A 19,179-nucleotide genomic window follows, 5' to 3' on the forward strand; every position below is an offset into this window, starting at 1 on the left:
TTCATCCATTATCAGATAAAGCAAATGTAAAATTAGGACTTTAAATGAGCTGGACTGAAACTGAAGGTTCTCCCCAATCAAATGATGTATGGAACTTGATGCTGACAGCTAAAATAGGCTAGGAAAATAAGAAAATAATTTAGTAAATACAGGAGAATCAGATTAAAAGGGGCCAAGTGTTGAATGAAGTAACTGCATCTGCCAGAAACATAACCCGAATGTGATGTTGCCATTTTTTCTCAGTCATTTTTGAAGAGATGTATAAAAAAAAATACTAAAACATAAAAATCCTAGCATGGAACTGAACGTGTCCCCCTTTATGTTGTCCTCTTGTCCCCATGTCCCTCTTATAAACAGTGCTGAAGATGGGTGTGAGGCAGTAGGACTCCAGGGTGAGATGTCCAAGGATCAGGCTCTGGCCAGTTTGCTCTCCTGCCCTCTGCTGGAGGATTTAAGTGATTGGAGCCAGTGGGAGCTGATCTTTAAACCACGTCATGGCTCCCTCAAAGACTTCATCGAAAGCAATGCAGGTAGGAAACAGCCACAGTGTGTCTGTGCATCATCAAATTTATAAATTGTTGACAGATGGACTATGCTTCTTCATCTGCAATGATATTTGATACTTCTCAGTGTTTCTCAAACACGCCAATGTGATGACTAAAAGTTTTAGTAAATGGAATATATAATTTTTATTTCTGTGGATTTTCACTTTAAATATTGTTAGATAATGATATGTAAAAATAAAAGGTTATTTCTAAACAATTTACAGCTAATACAGGCCTGTCAGCGTTGGAGGTGATGCCAGGTTTGCTGCTCAGACTCACCACACACACAGGGGACAAGCATTTCTCTAATGCTGCCATGATCCTTGACCCCATCGGCACAGCCGGCCACCTGGTGTCCATGGTAGTGGCTGACGGGGTCATTAATGCGCCGACAGCCCTCCTGGCCAATCATATGCAGAGCTCCCTAGCAGCGGCTGTGGCCAAAGAAGGTAGTGATTCCTTTCTTATTCACTTCAAAGCTGGAAAGTCTTTACAGATGTTGTATTGCAATGGCTGAATGAGTGTGTCACCATTACTAAAATACTGTTTGTGTTCTTTAGATTTGTCCCAAGCTGAAGAGGATGTGTCATGTTACAACAGAGTGGCCAAATTCCTTTTGGCGTGTTTGACACGAATCCCCATCAGAACGTGCCAAGCTCTTTTGCAACAGGTCAGTCACACTGCACTGACCCTGTCAGATTACAGGATCAATGCATATTCTCTCTGTTATTGCTGAAGAGAAGTTATCATTGTTTTGCATAGGTTTGTTGAAGACACTAATTGGTTGGAGCCCTTTAGGTCCTCCACCGAGAAAACTTGGTTATCTGTGTATAAAAATGAAAAAGGTTGAAGCGTATAATAAATACACATCACACAGAAAATGGAATGATTAAACAAAAAAGGTCCGCCAGGGACAGACTACAACAATTAGATCTGGAGATCTAGATATTACACTAATTCGGCTCAGGTGGTGCTGGCCTAAAGGTTATCGTAGGAGGGAAAACCCTGGTTATGTTGAAGTTTTGCTTGGACTTCTGAGACACAGCTCTATAATAAGGCTAAATAGGAGAATGTAATTCAAGCTGTGATATCCAAGAACCACCTCTCTCTGTTTGAAAGCTAGTCTGTGCAGTTAGGCTTAACACAAGACTAGTAGGTGTCATCATTCGCTGTCAATTCATAAAACAAACATTTCATGTATGGAGTAGATATACTAGCCCTTTTTACACAGCGTCTCCGCATTATCTCCGGTGCAGTGGTTGGCCAGTTCACCGCCGATGGTGATTCACACAGAGTGAAGCATCTCCGCTGTTCCACTGTGTAATTCACACAGAAAGCCGACGCTGCGGCGCTCCTAAAGAGGCATGACGGTACACGTCATGTTGATGACGTTGGTGTTTCCCAGGTGTCCTCCTGTCAATCTAAACCCGCGGACAGTTTATAATCATATGGATGCTGTTATAATGTGTAGTGATTGAGATCCTGACCCACCAAACAACCTGGAAAGTGACAAAGTTGTTGTGTTTTTCGTGCTAAATTACATAATTACATAATCGCCATCAGTAAACAAGACGCTGTCTGACTCCCTGACTCGCGGGGACAGAGGCCGTTTTCTGGGCAAAAGTTCCCAGAAATCTTGGTCCGGAGGGCTGACCGTCACTGTGATTTATTTTCATCACAAACACTCGGTGAGTTAAAGTTTTTTGCCGGTGGCAGACTTTGTTTTTTCAGTGTTAGACCCAGTAGTGCTGCCTTTGATCCATTGTGATATTTTGATGAAAGGTGCTCAGCTTTTAAAAAGCAAACACATAAACTGTGACACCATTTCAGGGTCTCCTTGACCAAAAGAGTGGGCAGCTATAGCCTGTGAAGTTAATCAGTTTTATTGAATTGAGGAGGCGGTATTGATCAGTCTCACAGTTGTCGTGCGAACTACAGTCTGGCCACATAGATAAGTCAGCTTCCCTGGCTTGTTGGTCTTTGAGACACACTTCAGTTTCAGGAGTTTGCATAACAAAGTTTCAAAAGCATTATTAGCAAATGGACTCTTACAACTCCGATTAAGAAACAGTGTGTATGTTTTTGTGTGAATGTGACTTTCAGGTCTTTTTGGAGCCTTTCTCCCTTGTCCTGGGCCAGGCCAAGTCTAAACACGTCCTGATCACTGCGGCCCAGTCTGACCCAAGGCACATGAACTGTCTGCACCGACTGGGCATCCTCCTGGGCATCACAACCTGGGTCAGAGACTACCAGAAAAAACTGAACCCACCACAGATCCAGGACTGCAACATGCCTACAGCTTCTGTGGAACAGGCCAAGGTCTGAATAATCAGAAAATGTCATATTTCAAACAGAGAAACATCGACACTACTGCAATCCTTATACTTACATTTATGAACCTTGGAAATGGATTGTCCTAACCATACAGACTTCATCTTTCTTAGGGAAAAGAAATCATCTGATCCACATGAAGTTATCTTTTCACATTTTTAGGTCCTACTGGAGCTGAAAAGTGATATCTGAGTAGTGTAATGCCAAAACAGCATACAACATTTAAAACCACCTCACCAAAAGCTGTTAGATCAACACATTTACTTCTCAGGGTTACAGCATGGTAACCTTGAACAAATTCAAGTTTAATTTTAGTTTTGTATGTAGTCCTTAAAGGCCTAAAAAAAACAGTGAAAACATTTTTGTTTTTTTTATCGATCAACTATGTTTTTGATCAATGGACTAATCTATCGATAATTTTTGGGATTAATCCAACTATTGTGTTTTTATCACTAGATTAATATCAGAATGTATTTACCCAAACGGTAAACAGTAACTAGTAGTAGTTGTAGCAGTAGTTGTAGTAGTAGTAGTAGTTAGTAGTAGTAGTTCAGTCCTCTCAGCTTACAAAATCAGCAGAATTGTATGAGTTCTAGTTATTCAAAGCCTTAGTTGCCTAGGCCTACATACATTCAGAAATGCATCTGAATGGATTCCGATTTGAAACAGATTCAAAACTAAAATCAGATTCTTGAGGCAGATTTGATACTGGATTCAGATTTTGATTATGTGCTTAATTGCAAGGCCTCACAAGAATTGGTAGACTTTGTGCTGCTTGAAAAAGAATTAAATCTTGAGATATGAGGTGTTTCTCTCCTTAATAAGGTCCCAAGTATATCCTATATTTCAGAAGTTATAAATCAGCTCGGCCCTGCATCTTGTGCTTTGTCCGATATGTAATGTTACAGCACATACTGTATATGGTAGCCTTGTTACACACCCAATCACCTTGACTTTAAGCTAAGAACAGTCACACTCATGCAGACAACTAGTGACAACTGGTCTGTTCCTTTATTTTAGCCATGGCATTTAAAAATATGTAGTTTGACACAGTGGTCTGACCTAACTGATGTTTTTGCTGTGTCTATTTTGTGTGCTGTGTTGCTTTGCTGGTGTTTTTGGTAAGCTAAATCTGCAAGTAGCGCTAACTCTAGCTGTCATTTAGTTTAATCTGTGGCTGAACAGGTGACCTAGCTCTCCAACCTAACATTCAGTGTAACTGTTCTTGTTTCTGTTCTCGTCTTAGCTCACTTGGCCTCTAATTTGCGTCTCTTTTTTCAGTCTAATTTGATAGATTCTGAGAGCAGCAGTCTGTCAGCTCTTAATATGAGCGAAGATGAGTTTCTTGAGGACAACGTCATTGACAACAGCTTTGCTTCCTCCCCTCTCACCCAGAGCCCACAACAAGGTTAGTGAAAGTAGTACTCCTTCACAGGAATGTTTTTTTTTGTTTTTGTTTTTTGTTGTTTTTTTTGTACTCTACATAAAGCACTTAGCAATTTGATTTTCTTTGGTTGTAATTGTTTGTTTTCTTCCAGTCAATGGCAATGAAGAAGTCGAGGTTGATGAGGGAGAGGATGAAGAGGAACTGTATGAGTTGACCTCACTGCCTAATGGAGAGACTTCAGATATCAGCAGTGAAGCTGAAGGAGGCCAGGCCGAGGAGCAGTCAGAAATGTCTGATTCTAATGAAAAGGATGCTGCCAGCTGCCAGTCAGAGACCACATTAGATTTCCAGAGAGCTATAATTGAGGATATCAGGTTTGTTTTCATGATGTCAGCCTTTATAGTTACCCACAGTGTATCCACAGCTTATCTATACTTTTTTCTCTTGTCTCATTTTTGTTTCTGACAGGAAGAGGGAGTTTGGTATTGGCGTGGAATTGACTGCTGAAGGCCAGAGCCTGATGCAGGTCCACCAGAACAGGCTGGGCCGCAGCTTGGACCGCCTCTCCACCGAACTATACAGCAAAGACACACACTTCGTCCTGGAACTCATTCAGGTGGCTTCTATATTATTTAAATCTAGCGAAATGTTTATTATTTGCCACTAGTACATCTTTATCAGATATACCAAGTTATCATGAATAGTGTTGGATTTAAAATTCACATCAGTCTTCATTTGAATGATCCGATATCGAGTCATAAAATCCAGAGATCATTCTTTTAGTATACCTTTGCCTTGTCATTCAGTGTAAATGAGGCTCTCTGCCATATTGACAGATTGTTTGTACCAAAACAGTCATGTGATTAAAAGTTTGTCTGTGTCGGATGTTCACACTCACAGTATAGGCACTCCATGCTGCATTTAAGTGCCATGGAATTGTTTGATGCAGCAAAGTTTCTATTTATTTTGTCTTATTTTCCTTTGTTGAAATATATATGCCTACATCAGCCATTTCTGTCCTGTTCTTTCACTACCCCATTTTTATCCCTTACATACTAAAGTCACAACAGTATCTCATTCATTTCAGGCAGATTTTGTCCACAAATCTCCAACACCATTTAATGAAATTCCATTATAGTCCCCCTTGTTAGTAAAGTTACCAAAAAGCATCCCCCTTGTTAACCTGCCATCACTCTCCATCTGCTAGTAGCAGATCAAGTGGGGCACGGCTGCTTTGGGTTCTGCACAGAGCAAATCATGCTGACAGGAAATCAGAGACACAGGAACGGCATAGAGCATCCGATCCATTTTCAAAATAAAACACCCTGTGCAGACTCGCGATTGTATATGAATCAAAAATGACCAGATCAACAAAGTCGGGCAGGCAAAAGGCTTCTGAAACATTCCTGCTGGGGTTCTGTTTATACATTCATGGTATGATGCCGTGCGGGGGGGGGGGGGGGGGGGGAAATCTGTAGCAGACGCACATGTTCATTTTCAGTAATGTTTTTTCAGAGATGAGGTTTTTCTGACTGTTAATATTAAAAGTAAGTTTGCTATTTATGCTCTGAATCTAAATGTTACTTTTTGAGTGTTTTTAGTCTGTCTGTTCAGAACATGGTGGCTTATGTTGGTAATTATCATTTTGTGCTGGTTTATAGTTTGCCTTACTTTACCTATAGCTACCTTACTAATGATTATAAGTAAGGTAGCTGTTACATTTCCTGACACCAGCTGTTTTACCCTCTGTTGAAATGCACTCTGCTGGAGTGGCTTTCTCCATCCTGTATATACAGTTACAAAAAGACAAGTGTAGTAGGGAGAGAAGGAAGATAACTAGATAAAATGAAATTGTAGAATTAGAAATGTCACAGTTATGGTCACATAACATTAAGGTGTCCTGCAACAATGTACTATGGGAGGTGTACATAGGTGTGCAGGGTGGTGCTCCCATTGGGCCATCCCCAATGTTAAAAATTAACAAATCACCTACGGATTATAGTAATATGTTTTTATAATGTACCAGGTTTGGGGTTTTCCTTTTTATAGCATTAATCTCTCAGAATTGCTTTCAGAGCCAAGTAAAAATTGATACTGTAACTGAATTATCCCAGAGCAAAAGGAATCAAAAGGAATCAGAAACAAATCAATTCAGGAAATCAGTGGTAGATACAGTTATAATTATGAAAAACGGATTAAAGAAAGTCACAGTGTGTATATTCTACCAATCCAAGCAAAACAATTTATAAGACAGGTCTGTGCTTTGACCTGGTGGAGTCTGTGACTAGAATGAGATCCCTGGCGATGATGTAGTAAACGCAGGGCCAAAACGTAATGTGTGGAAACCACTTGCAATGGTTTATCTATCACCAGGACGAGCAGTGATGATAGAAGCTGAAGCATTACTTCAGTGTGAAATCAGCTGTTTTTACCGTGTCATAGGCATACAATATGCAACATATATAATAGATTCCCACACAGATCATATTTAATGATTATTTGGCTACCATATACAGCTGCCTTTTTTTTTTTTCTTTTTTTTTTTTGACAGTTCTTCGTGGAAGTGAAAGTAATATGGATGGGGAATTGATGATTTGACAGGAAGGAAAAACTGTGAGCTGAGTGGCTGACTTTATATGCAGTGGTATGGGGATTTGAGAGTTAGTTGTTATATAAATGTAATGTCTCATGCTGCTAGATTACTGCTAGACCAAGTCAAGTGTATGTGGAAATCCAAGAGGAGACTTTGTTTGACGCCATACTGAAAATGTTGTTTTTGGAAGGCTAAACGCCAACAAATTTGAATGGATGGAAGCAGAATATTCAGGTCAGGTAAAAACATGTTGTGGGTTTTGGAATCAATCTTTTTTCAGTATATTTTCACTTCTGGGAGTCAGTTACATAAATGTAATATATAGTGTATATAATTATGTAGAATAATAGGGTTTTGGTTTAAATGGTATTTATCCTGCATATGTTTTTTGTGAGTGAATCGCAATCTTATGGTAACACCATGCAATTGAATGAATGGGCGTGTTTACAGTGGAATCTAGGCAGATACACCCAGGAGGAAGGGGGGACTGGGAACCAGCTGGCAGTTGGCTGGCTGCCAAAAGGCCTCTGGGTGGGAGGGGAAAATTGAGGCGTCTGCATCTGTATGGGGAGAATAAGTGCAGTAACGATATATTTCATTTCAACTTACTCCCTTGTTGTTACCTTTCTGCTTAGCTGGCTACCCTAGGCTGGTGCTCCGTGCACATTCAAATCATGACAAAAAGTCTAAAAAAGGCTGCGGCGTATTTTGAAACAGTCAATAAAATTCAGTAAACGGGAAAGCTGTCTGTTTCTTAATTTCATATTAATCCGTTAATTTAGAAATGTAATTTAGATGGTAATCTGCAGTAATAAAGAAAAGAAAATTTCATCTGCTCATAGTGATTACTTTGACCTGGACGGATGTGATCAATAAACAAGGTTTCCTCTGTGCATCTAAGTGACGTATTCACACCTCTCTGTTTCTAATTTTCAGAATGCTGATGACAACAGTTACCCATCAGAGACGGGTTTCCTTCCAGCGCTGGCCCTTGTGGTGGAGAAAGACTGCATTACCATTCTAAACAATGAGACCGGCTTTCAGGAGAGTAACATCAGGGCCATCTGTGATGTGGGCTGCAGCACCAAGGGCAAACACCAATATGGATACATAGGTAAATGTGTACATGGTGCCCTGCCGGGGTTTTAAATCACCGTTTGTCAATAGAAGTCACCTAAAAATATAGAGAAATATGTGATGTTATAAAATGTGAACTTGCCTTAGTGTGATGTGTTAATGATCCTGATCCCTCCACTCGTAACAGGACAAAAGGGCATCGGCTTCAAGTCAGTGTTTAAAGTCACAGACTGTCCTGAGATTCATTCCAACGGCTTCCACCTGCGTTTTGACAAGACCTGTGGCCCTATGGGATACATCCTGCCTCACTGGGCTGAGGATGAGAGGCCACTGAACACACAGCTGAAGGACATAAACCAGCACAGGTTGGATGATTGAGAAACAGTGGCAGCAGACATTTTGACTTTTCACAGTTTTACCTATGAAAAGTAAAAAGAAAGTCACAGGTGTTTCTAGTACAATACCGCGAACAATCTCTCATTTTTATTAAAGTGTCCCGTGAACTCCTGGAAGTGTGACAATGAGCAATGAACAACACCTAGAGCCTGAAACTGAAGCAGTGTAATGGAAATGAGCAATCACTCATTTAATTGTTTACACCTGCGCTCAGATTGTAACATGCTGAATGGTCTTCAGTCCTATTTATTATATAAACGTCAAATTTAAATTTTCATGTCAGCTCTTATACTTGCTGTCGCGATGGGGTAAAAGGGAAAACTATGGAAGGGAAGGTGGACCCAAATGCAGTTACTGGAGGCAAGATAAGGAGAACAAAAAGCGAGCTTTATTGAAAAGTTGTATGCAAAAACCAAAAGCGGACGAGCAGGGATGGAAAAACAAAGTAACAACTAAGAACGAGTCAAAGTAGCAAAGCAAAAAAAATACAAAGTTCAAATCAATGTCAAAGTACAAAATCAAAGAGAACAAAATACAAAATAAATCCAAAACCTACCAAACAGGAACATGAACAAGAATCAGGATCATGAACAAGAACCAGGAGCAAGGATCAGACAGAGAACAGAAGACAGAATACAATGACCAAACAAGGAGTGAGGGGAAACACAGAGACTAAATACACAGACACTAATGACATGACGAGGCACAGGTGAGGAGAGAGGAGGAAGGAAGCCAGGTGTGATAACGAGGGGGAGGAGCACAGAGGAACAGACCAGGAGGGAACAAGACAACAGACAGAGGGAGCAAGAGGGGAGAACATGAGAGAAACTTAAAGGACACATGAGGGCATGGAAAATCAAACACATGACACACAAGACAAGGAAAAAACATAACACAAGACAAAATACAAGGATGTAAATCATAAACAAGAAACCAAAAACCAGAAACAAGAACAAAACAAACACGAGACATGACACTTGCAGATGCAATCAATTATCCAAACTATTGATAATCTGTTTCTCCAACAATTAGGTTATTTTAGTAAATAATGCCTCTAATTAACAGTACATGATCAAACTAATTGATTGGTTTAAATGTTTGAAGACTCAAAAATCAACTATCTTTCTTCAGAATCGATTCAACAGTTCGCCTCAGACCTCACCTCGCCTTGCTGAGACTGATTTAGTCATCTAGTTAATCAACCACAGATAGCGTGGTCGAAGAAACTACTTGATAAATGGTTTGTGTTTCATGAACATAATTAAATCTTATTGGCTTGTCATATTGGCATAAATTTCAGAACAATGCTGAGATTTCATTTCATTATGTGCTAACATTAATGGGTCACAGAGCTGAGAGAACTGCACAGTTAGTTGATATGTGGGCATATATTTGTTGGTTGAACGGATTTCCACCTAACTTGGATGGAGGATGGGTTTTGGCCCAGAGTATAACATTTGCCGTGGATCCAGATACGGACGGATCCAGGTGTTTTTTCTGTCTTTGTTTAACATTGCGAGATGGAGCATTTTTATTTATTTATTTATTTTTTTAGATTTCTCAGAAAATGATGCATGGATCTCGATGAGAAAAATGTATCTGCCTGTTGAACCAGTTATGCGTACATTCTGTCTTAATTCGAATGTGAGGTCCTCACTTAACAGTGTGTTGAAACTAGTCAGCTTGATATCGAAACTGTTGATATTTGGTTGCACCACAGAGGAATAATAATCTTAACTCCTCTGGTTTAATGTCCAAACTAAACAAAATTTTGTCCCAAAGAAATATGTTTTCACTGCTTTTGGCCAAAATTAGTAAAAGAATTGCATTAACTAAGGTGATACTGATCTGGACTGACTGGTCTCCAACCTTCATCTACAGCTAGGTCAAAATAACAACAGTGACAGTGAGTGGTGAAACCATCAGTACAGCATATATATAGCAGTTGTAAGCACAAAAGGCTAAATTGCTAACTGTTATTATGAATAGCTAGTTTTTGATCCATATATCTGCTTGCCAACATTATAACAAGTGTTAGATATTAATTTTAGATGTAAAACAGCTAGTAAAATGTGCTCTTCCTCATCCTCCAAGTCATCCTATCTTTCAAAATGATGCCAGCTGCTATTTTACAAAGGACTTATACGATTGAGTACAAAAAGGGACGATTGGGCCTTGGCCTGTAGTCTACTCAATTCCATTTTAGCTCTTCTTGAGTTTGTTACTAAAAGTGACCCCTTTCACAAAAAATATATTTTAGGCCTTTGGCTTTTTATTGACAGCAGCTGAAGACATGAGAGGAAACAGGTTGACAGAGAGGGGGAATGACACGCTGTGACTCAAACCAGGGGCCGCTACAGCGAGGACAAAGCCTCTGTACATGGGACGCCCGCTCTACCCACTGAGCTAAACGGCGCCCCAGATTAGATCCATTGTTGAAATAAAAAAAATAAAAAATTTAATGGTGCAGATTTTAAACAAAGTATTAAAGAATATTACTCCTTGAGCTGCTTGCAGCCAATACTGAATATCTTTGTTTAAAGTACACAAAAAATTAAAAAGTAACCTCTAACCATGTTAGGTGATAAAAAACAAAAAACTAAATGGAATTTATTTTCTTTTAAAGCTGCATGTTTGATATTCACACTAACTACCTAACTGCATGTGTTCTCTCATCAGCTGGACCACAAAGATCTGCCTTCCCCTGCGCTCTGAGAGCCATCAGACCAGGAATCTCTTCCACGATGTGCATCCCTCTCTGCTGCTCTTTCTGCACCGCCTGCGCTCCATCATCATCTACAATCAGGTAAATCTTGCTCCTCTGAAAATGCACAAAGATGATGTCATTTTTGGGGGCTCTTAAAACAATTCATGAAGGATCACCTGCTTTCCATGATTCCACTTCTTTGCTTCTGCAGAGTGAGAAGCGTCTCGTGAGGATGACACGTAAAGACCTGAGTCACAATGTGTTGGAGGTGGAGCACACTGAGGGCATTGACCACTGGCTAGTGGTCAAAACTATGGTGCATCCTAAGAAGGTAATGCACCTACACCAACATTCCTTTCTCAGTCCATTGATTCACTTTCAGGTGCAGAGATCATATCTGGATTTTAGAGGAAGAAGTTGACATCTGTTTTGTAGATTTCATCCTTCCTGGGAAATAAACTAAATTCAGTGAAGTCTTGTATTTCTCTGACATCCTTTTAATGTTGCTATGTAAAAGTAATGCCATCTTGCCAGATTGCCACATTATGCAATCTTCTGGCTCCCACATCAAGCTGGAACATACGACAAAGAAATCCATATGAGCACAAAAACACTGCCAAACAGATCTTAATGATGTGTCAGTCTGAAACCTTCCTATAATCCCTGTTTGCCTCTCTTCTTCGTTCACCTTTCTTCTTCCATTTCCCAGAAGCAGTGCTGCGTTACCTTCAGTTAGGTTATGTAAGATTAGAAATGAAGCTGAGTGAAAGAAAATATGTCAAGACATTTTGTGCTCCAGGTTCCCAGCAGCCATTGAACAGGCATCAAACTCCATTCCTGTAAGAAGTTTGTTTGTGAGCTGCAGCATCTGTTTTGACATTGATCTGTTTCTCCTTCAGATCAAAGAGGATGTGGAGTCCACCGAGCTTGCCCTGGCTTTCCAGCTTGACAGCAGCAACACAGAAAGCGACATTGTATGGCAGCCACAGAAACAGCCCGTGTTTGCTTACCTGCCCCTTCGCAGCTTCGGCTTCCGTTTCATCATCCAAGGTGAGAATGGAGTCTAGAATTATTGAGCTGCAGGCTCGTGGACACACAGCTCATTCCTCTCTCTCGATTCTCTTCTCCAGGTGACTTTGACATCCCTTCCTCTCGGGAAGACGTTGACAGAGACAGTTCTTGGAACCAGTCGCTTCGCTCGGAGATACCTCAACTCTTCCTCCATGCCATGGACGTCTTCACTGTAAGATGATACTGTATCTGCAGGCCGGTGGGAAGAAAACAAATCATTGATACAACGAATGTGATGAGGTGTAATTTATGAATAAAACTATAAAAGATATTGCAATAGCAGGTCTTATGGTAAATTCAGTATGATATGCGACTGATTTTATTTTGGTAGTAATTCCAGTAAGTATATTAGGGAACAGGAGGAATTATGCCCTTTCAACCACTGAAATGCTTTAAAAGGGCCCTGGGGATTAAATGATTACCTTTCATATCCAACAGGTCAAGGCTCAATTTTACTATGATGTCAACATGATCTACTAGCTACTTTACTAAAATTGTCATTATGATCTGACAGTAGAATAAGATACAGGTCAGCTGTGTAAAAATTCACTGTCTGTGGCTGTGAGTGACATTGTTTTGTTAGTGACATCGTCACACAGTGCCTGCTCTTACCTGGTCAGATATGTTCAAGCTCAAACTGTAAACAATGGCGGAGAACAGACAACAACAGAGCCGAAAAATGTCCCACCATTGCCCACTTCAAAGAGAAGAAATAAGAAGAGTGACAAAGAAAAGCAGTGTAAAAACAAACACAGAATTGAACCGAGCCAGATTGAAAACAAGGATAGATATTGGAGCGTCATTTCAGAGGTGGAGGGAGTGGTGGGATTTGTAAGGACTCTTCTGCTTACAAGGACCCCTGCTTGATATACTGTATGTTTTATGTTTTAACCACAAGGCCATGTTGCAGTTGAGCTACGTAGCTTGCTGCTAAATCTAGCTTGTTAGCTTGTATGCTAACTCCGGTGTTTAGCTTTGTCTTTATGGCTGTTGGTTAGCAAAAGTGTCTTTGAAGTGACCAGGCAGTTATAACATTTGTTTGTGTTCAGTATGCTCTGAAGTGGTTGAATTGGTTTAGAAAAATAACATTATTCATGCTTCAGAAAGGCAGCATGGTGTTGCACTGGGTAATGATTACCTGGTAACTCCATCTACTGCGATGTGAAGAATATTGTTTGTTACTCGGGTTACTACAATGATCGGCATGAGGCACTCGTCATTACACAACAATTAGGGCTTATGTTGTTGTTATTTTGAATGCACGTCTTGGTTATCTGGCATCCTCTGTTACCGTGGTTACAAGCCTGCTCGTGCACAGCAGGCTCTTCTGTGGGAGGGTCTTTGAAGGCAGGGCTGCATCGAAGCAGAGAGGAGGAAGGAGGAACCTGGGACCTGTGACCATTCAAATTTTCTGGCTAAGCCCACTTTTTTCTCAAAACTCCAGACTGCAGCTTTAACAGTGATTGGAAATTAACAAAATGAAAATGACCACAAGTAATTAGTAAATGAGAAGAAAGACTTAAAACAGACAAGTATGACATGACTCTGATCATACTGATGTCTGTACTATACAAAAATACATTTATTCAGACAACATGAAAAGGGGTATTGTGTATAAACGCATGAGTATGAGTCTGTGTTTGTAGCTTGGATAAAATAACACAAACAAAAAGGCTTTCTGAAATTTTGGTATGTGGAGAAAAAGTCACAACTGTAGGATTTCCAAAACATAATACAGTCATAAGAACTAATAAAACTAAGTTGTCCTCATCTATATGTTTCCTTTAAACCAGTGTTTTGTTTGCTCTTTATTCCAGGACCACCCAAAGTTCAAGGGGCTGAAGGGCCTCTGCCAGTTCCTGCAGTTCATCCCCCTGCCTGATGAAGTGCTGGATTTCTTCAAGCCTGTTGCCGGGCAGATTATTCAACTGCTCAAGGGCAAGGCCTTCCTGCCTACTCTCAGCTCAAGTATTACTCACACACACCAAAACAAACAGCAGAAACAAAACAAAAATATCTCTAATATGCTCTGAGCTCAGCTTTGACGTACCATAAACAGAAAACATTGTGTCTGACCCTACCACTGTTCTTTTGTGCTCTCTCTCCCAGCTGGTGAGGTTGTGTTCAAGCTGCCTTCCCAAGTGGCCGTCTGTCAGGACACCGTGATCCGCGACGTGATTGGCGGAGCAGAGCTCGAAAGGCATCTGTCTCTGTCTTATCTCCATCCGGGTTTGAGCCTGGGCCCGTCCACTTCCCTGCTCACTCACCTAGGAGTCCGATACCTGCGGGGATCTGATGTTTCTACGGTAACCACAGCCATGGCCAAGGAGCTGAGAGTGGAAGGCATCCATTCAGGTGTGTGGAAGAGATAAAGACGGAGAAACAAACATCATTACATGTATTTTCAGAGGCAGTTAGGGTGATTTTACAGCAGCTCAGATCCATTAGGTTGCATACCAGTAATGTTCACTACAAACACACAACAGCTTTTATGTAGTTAAAGGCTTACATTATTGTATTTAAAAAAAATAACCCTTTCAATCTACATTATGTTTTTCGATGCAGTGTTGACCACATTGTCAATAAATATTTCCCTTGGAGCTCAAATAGTCACTAGACAATAGTTAATAGACACTATTAATTACTATTAAACACACATTCCTATATAGATAGGGTGAGATGTTGGAACCCATTGCTGTCAAACATCACTGATTAAATTGTTAATGTTTCAATAACTGATTAACTGTTTTAGTAATTTTTCAAGCAATTGGTGTTGGTTTGAGCTTCTTAAATGTGAGGGTTTGCTGCTTTACTTTCTCATTTATGACAGCAAATGAAGAGTCTTTGGGTTTTGGACTGTTGGTTGGACAGAAGCAACGATTTTAAGACTACTGTTTGAGATTTTATTGACTAAAAATTATAAAATGACTCAAGCAACATTATGTACAGATGAGATTTGGCCCCCCTTACAGTTTCTGAGTGCAAACACCTCTGTGGTAAATAGAAATACCAGGTGTTTAACAGTTTGTCAGACTAGGTTCTGACTACAAACAAAACTCATGACATTAAAACAGTGTGATGTGTTGAAAACACTGTGTTGAAAACATGGTGGGAAAGTAAGTACCATTCAGTAAATCAACCAACCACTGTCTTCTAGATGATGGCCTGCGAAAGCTGGCTAGACTGCTGGTTTGCAACTACCGAGCTCTGGAGCATGGCTACGGGGAGGCAGACTCCGTCCTGCAAACCCTCAGGGAATTACCCATCATCCCCCTGGCTGATGGGCGTGTGGTGGCACTGAGCGAGGAGGGCGTGTTCTTTCCAATGGAGGAAACCAAAACCAAAAAAAATAAAGCTCAAGCTCAGACAGGTAACTTTATTCATTCTACAATCTACTATATTTATAGTAAACTATCATTATTCATTCAACTTCTTATACTCACTGTATTTACCTTCTGTCACTGTAGTTTGACAAGATAGTGTTGATAGATAGTTAATTTACTGCTGTAGCTTCGCATTAAAAACATTTAAATGGCAAAAACATGGCAGTAGGCTATCACAAGATTTTTTTCTTTCCGTGAGTTCATTACCGCTATTGTTCATCCAAGTTCATGTTTACCGTTAAAAACAACAGCCATTTTCAGCATTTTTTTGACAGCAGTCAGTTTTTTTTTTTTATATGTGGGAGTAGACTTATACAGTCTGTGGGAGTATTGAAACTAGGAGGAGCTGTTAGATAAAGAGCTACAGGGGACAGGCTTCACACCTCCAACTTTCCAGAGAGGTAACCAACTCCCTTATTAACATTATCAGGTTCTCCGGCATTGCTTTTCACTTTGTCATCTCATCATAAGAAGAAGACAGGAACTTTGTTGTAATAAGTGTGCCAAAATACTGACATACAACTCAATTTCACTGCCTTATTGTGGACAGGTATGCATGTCTTTGTTAATATCACACACTGTGTTTTCTTTGCAAGACTGAGAAGGCATAAAATCAGTGGAACACTGGAACGGTGCTTGTGTGTGTGTGTGTGTGTGTGTGTGTGTGCGCGCGTGCGTGTGTGTGTGTGTGTGTGTTAGTTCACTGCCAAAGAGAAGAGAGGGCAAGAAAACCCAGCTTGTACTTGCTTGTTGATACTGCTGAAAATAGTATTGAAACGCTTTAAAAAGTTGAGAATCAGTATGTATTACATAGATATTTTTGACAAAACTAGGACAAGGTGTAATGTAATAACCCATCAGAATATACAACAAAGCTGAGATACAGTAATTATCACCCAGCACCTGCAAACATCTCATGGTTATGCATGTGCCTCCTGACTGCACAGTGCTAAATCAACCCCGACAGCAAGAGCAAAACACAGATAGAGGAAGAAACGCCATCAGAATGTAGGGCAGTACAGTTTCACAGGTTTCCAAAAATGCAACAAACTGATGTAGACAAAAATAGATAAATATGTATCACCCTGGTAATGGTGAGCAGTGCAAATGTAACACCATCTGTGCTCATAAACCTCAGCAGTGATGCGGTGATACATGAAACGAAACAAAATAACACAATGAATTATTTGGTACATTTGGACCGAGAAAGTCACTTAAAGTGGTAATTCATGCTGTAAAACATTTTTTTAAATCTGTTCTTTTTCACAGAGCCTTCTCCGACAGCAGTCTGTCTGTGAGTGTGCCAGCCTCTAAGAGACTAGTCAGGGCAGCTAAGTAGGTGTATGCAAACTTTACCTTTCTAAGAATAGGCAGATGTACAGACGCTCACATTGGAAGACACAAAAGCGGAGGCATGCCACCAGTGTTGTGCGTCATCACACTCAAGAACGGAACACAGAGTTTAAGAATGGCAGCCATGAATAATTAATTTTCACATTCTGATGTAAGCATTCTGCCACGGCAGTTTGCTGGCTTTAATAGTCATGTTGTGGAACAGCTCTGGTGTCCTCATAAGCAACTCAGAGGTGCTTATGGACTGATTGATTCTGCTTCACCCTAAGTGTTCTTCCTCCACACACGGTATCATCTCACTTCAGTGCCTCACACGAGCAGCAAGAATATGAAAAATTGGATTTGGTAAATGAGCAGATTACTTGGTGACTTTAATTAACTCATAAAAGAAATGTGGTTAGTCAGTGACGGACAGCATTCACCCTGTCACAACACACTGTACCATCAACATGAAGCTGTTATTATAAAGTCAAAAAGTTACATAGTGTTGCCTTAAGAAATGCAAGAAGCTGCTTTTATTGCTTCTATGGCTTAAAAACAAGAAAAACAATGTCTGTTTTTCTCATGTACAGATTATTCAAGTGGATCTCCACTCATTTTACCTTTGTGGAGTCCTACTCAGCATATGAAAACTGCCAGGGTCATCATAGATTGGGCTCTTATACTGTGGCATGTGATGTTTGTCAATTTAAAAGATAATTATCAGAATCAATAAAGTTATATTCATTAGTTTGATGACAAACTAATGAAATATAAATATATACAATATATAATGTAAAGACTACACAGCCAATAGTTTTGTTAGTGACATCGTCTCGTGAAACACTCACCAAGACCCTTAAGTTAAACATTGTAGAGCTGCTCCTGCATATAAGCAGCTCAGCTGTTTTTCAGGTCAGTATGGGTAGCTGGAGCAAGCCTTTTGCTGCACAAACCTCAGGCTTTGCTAGAAGGGTAAGTCAAGTAGACAGAGATGTGTGTGTGATGGCTTTAGCTGAGATAAACAGTGTTCTTCTAAAATATTTAGCAGGGCAGAGCTCAGTGGGCATCCTTCAGATGCCAGTCTAAGAATGTGGAAAAGTAGGTCACTTGTGGTTTTTAGTTAGATGTATGTGGGTTAGAATTCCCAAGAAACAACTGACAGGACATAAGACATTTATTCATGCAATGGATTCTTTGTTTCCAAAATCCAGGTTCAAATAAGTCTAGACATCAGTACTAAAAGGTTTACAAAGAAACAGTTTGTTACTACAGCAGCTTTTGGCTTCTCATAACATCTGTAGGCAGGATAGTCTCTTCCGGGAGTGTGATTATTAAATGAACTGGAATAATGGAACATTTCAGTGTCACTGTATGTTGATACGGAAAAGTTAAGAAAATGTTAAATGTGTTGTCACTGTGTCGTGGATCCTGAGATTAGTTTAGGCTGTGGTTTGTGGTGGTGTTAATCGAGCTTTCTTCTCTTTTCACAGGACCTCTTTCAGCATTGTACAGGGATGTAAATGTTGTTCACCCTGCTCTGCTGAGCTGTGTGGAGCCTCTAGAGAGTCAGCAGGTTCGGGAGCTACTGAGAAGACTCGGGGTTCATGAACTGGAGCCTCAAAAGCTGCTGGAGCAGCACATCTACCCTGCAATACAGAGCAGCAAATGGAAGGTCCTGTACTGTCTATGCTGGATTTGAGAATGATTTAAGGCTCTTTTTAACTAGCAGGTTTTCTATGGACAGGTGGGAGTGTGCTGGTGGAGGAGCTCAACTAAGTAAGGGGAGCCAGGTTGTGGAGGGCTTTGTAGATGATGAGGAGAAGTTTTAAGTGGATTAGCTGATGGACATGGAGCCAGTGGAGGTTCTGAAGAACAGCAGTGATGTGGTCTCAGGTCTGGGAGTGGGTGAGCAGCAGATTTAGGGATATTTCTGAGAGTTCTGGAGTATTGTGGATTTTGTACCATAGAGGTGGCTGATGCAGCAATCCAGTCTGCAAGTGATGAAAGGGTGGATGAGAGCCTCTCCAGCTGTGAATGACAGGGGTAGACCGAGGCAGGCCAAGTTTTTGAGGTTAAAGAAGGCTGTTTTGGTGTTTTAAGTGTTGTTCAAAGTAGAGGGTTTGATCAAAGATCACACTTAGGTTTCAGATGTGAGGGGAGCCATCGTGTAGTGAGGGAGAAGTTGTGGGTGGTTTAAAAATTATGATTTTTTTTCTCTATCACAGTTTGAGGAAATTGTTTTGAAGGTTTTTATTTCCATGATTTAGTAGTCAGGGTTTAGTGAGGTACAGTGGAGATTTTTTTGGTGGATATATAGAGCTTGACGTTGTCTGTGAAGCAGTGGCACTGAAGTC

The 19,179-nt window shown here is 40.4% G+C and overlaps 1 protein-coding gene across 3 annotated transcripts in view; it reads left to right on the top strand.

The window, feature by feature from the left end:
* The window catches only part of wu:fj29h11 (protein NO VEIN), a 61,032-nt gene that overhangs the window by 23,035 nt on the left and 18,818 nt on the right, over positions 1–19,179 (top strand). For all 3 annotated transcript variants that reach the window (XM_037081182.1, XM_037081184.1, XM_037081183.1), the window contains exons 14-30: positions 358–530; positions 770–994; positions 1,106–1,215; positions 2,649–2,864; positions 4,158–4,284; positions 4,415–4,637; positions 4,732–4,879; positions 7,793–7,970; positions 8,121–8,298; positions 11,009–11,135; positions 11,248–11,367; positions 11,936–12,086; positions 12,167–12,279; positions 13,925–14,075; positions 14,217–14,462; positions 15,265–15,477; positions 18,316–18,497. In XM_037081182.1, the coding sequence (XP_036937077.1) occupies positions 358–530; positions 770–994; positions 1,106–1,215; positions 2,649–2,864; positions 4,158–4,284; positions 4,415–4,637; positions 4,732–4,879; positions 7,793–7,970; positions 8,121–8,298; positions 11,009–11,135; positions 11,248–11,367; positions 11,936–12,086; positions 12,167–12,279; positions 13,925–14,075; positions 14,217–14,462; positions 15,265–15,477; positions 18,316–18,497 (2,881 nt within the window). The remainder of the gene's footprint in view (positions 1–357; positions 531–769; positions 995–1,105; positions 1,216–2,648; positions 2,865–4,157; positions 4,285–4,414; positions 4,638–4,731; positions 4,880–7,792; positions 7,971–8,120; positions 8,299–11,008; positions 11,136–11,247; positions 11,368–11,935; positions 12,087–12,166; positions 12,280–13,924; positions 14,076–14,216; positions 14,463–15,264; positions 15,478–18,315; positions 18,498–19,179) is intronic.

This window comes from Acanthopagrus latus, chromosome 20 (genome assembly GCF_904848185.1).
Source record: "Acanthopagrus latus isolate v.2019 chromosome 20, fAcaLat1.1, whole genome shotgun sequence".
Lineage (NCBI taxonomy): Eukaryota > Metazoa > Chordata > Actinopteri > Spariformes > Sparidae > Acanthopagrus > Acanthopagrus latus.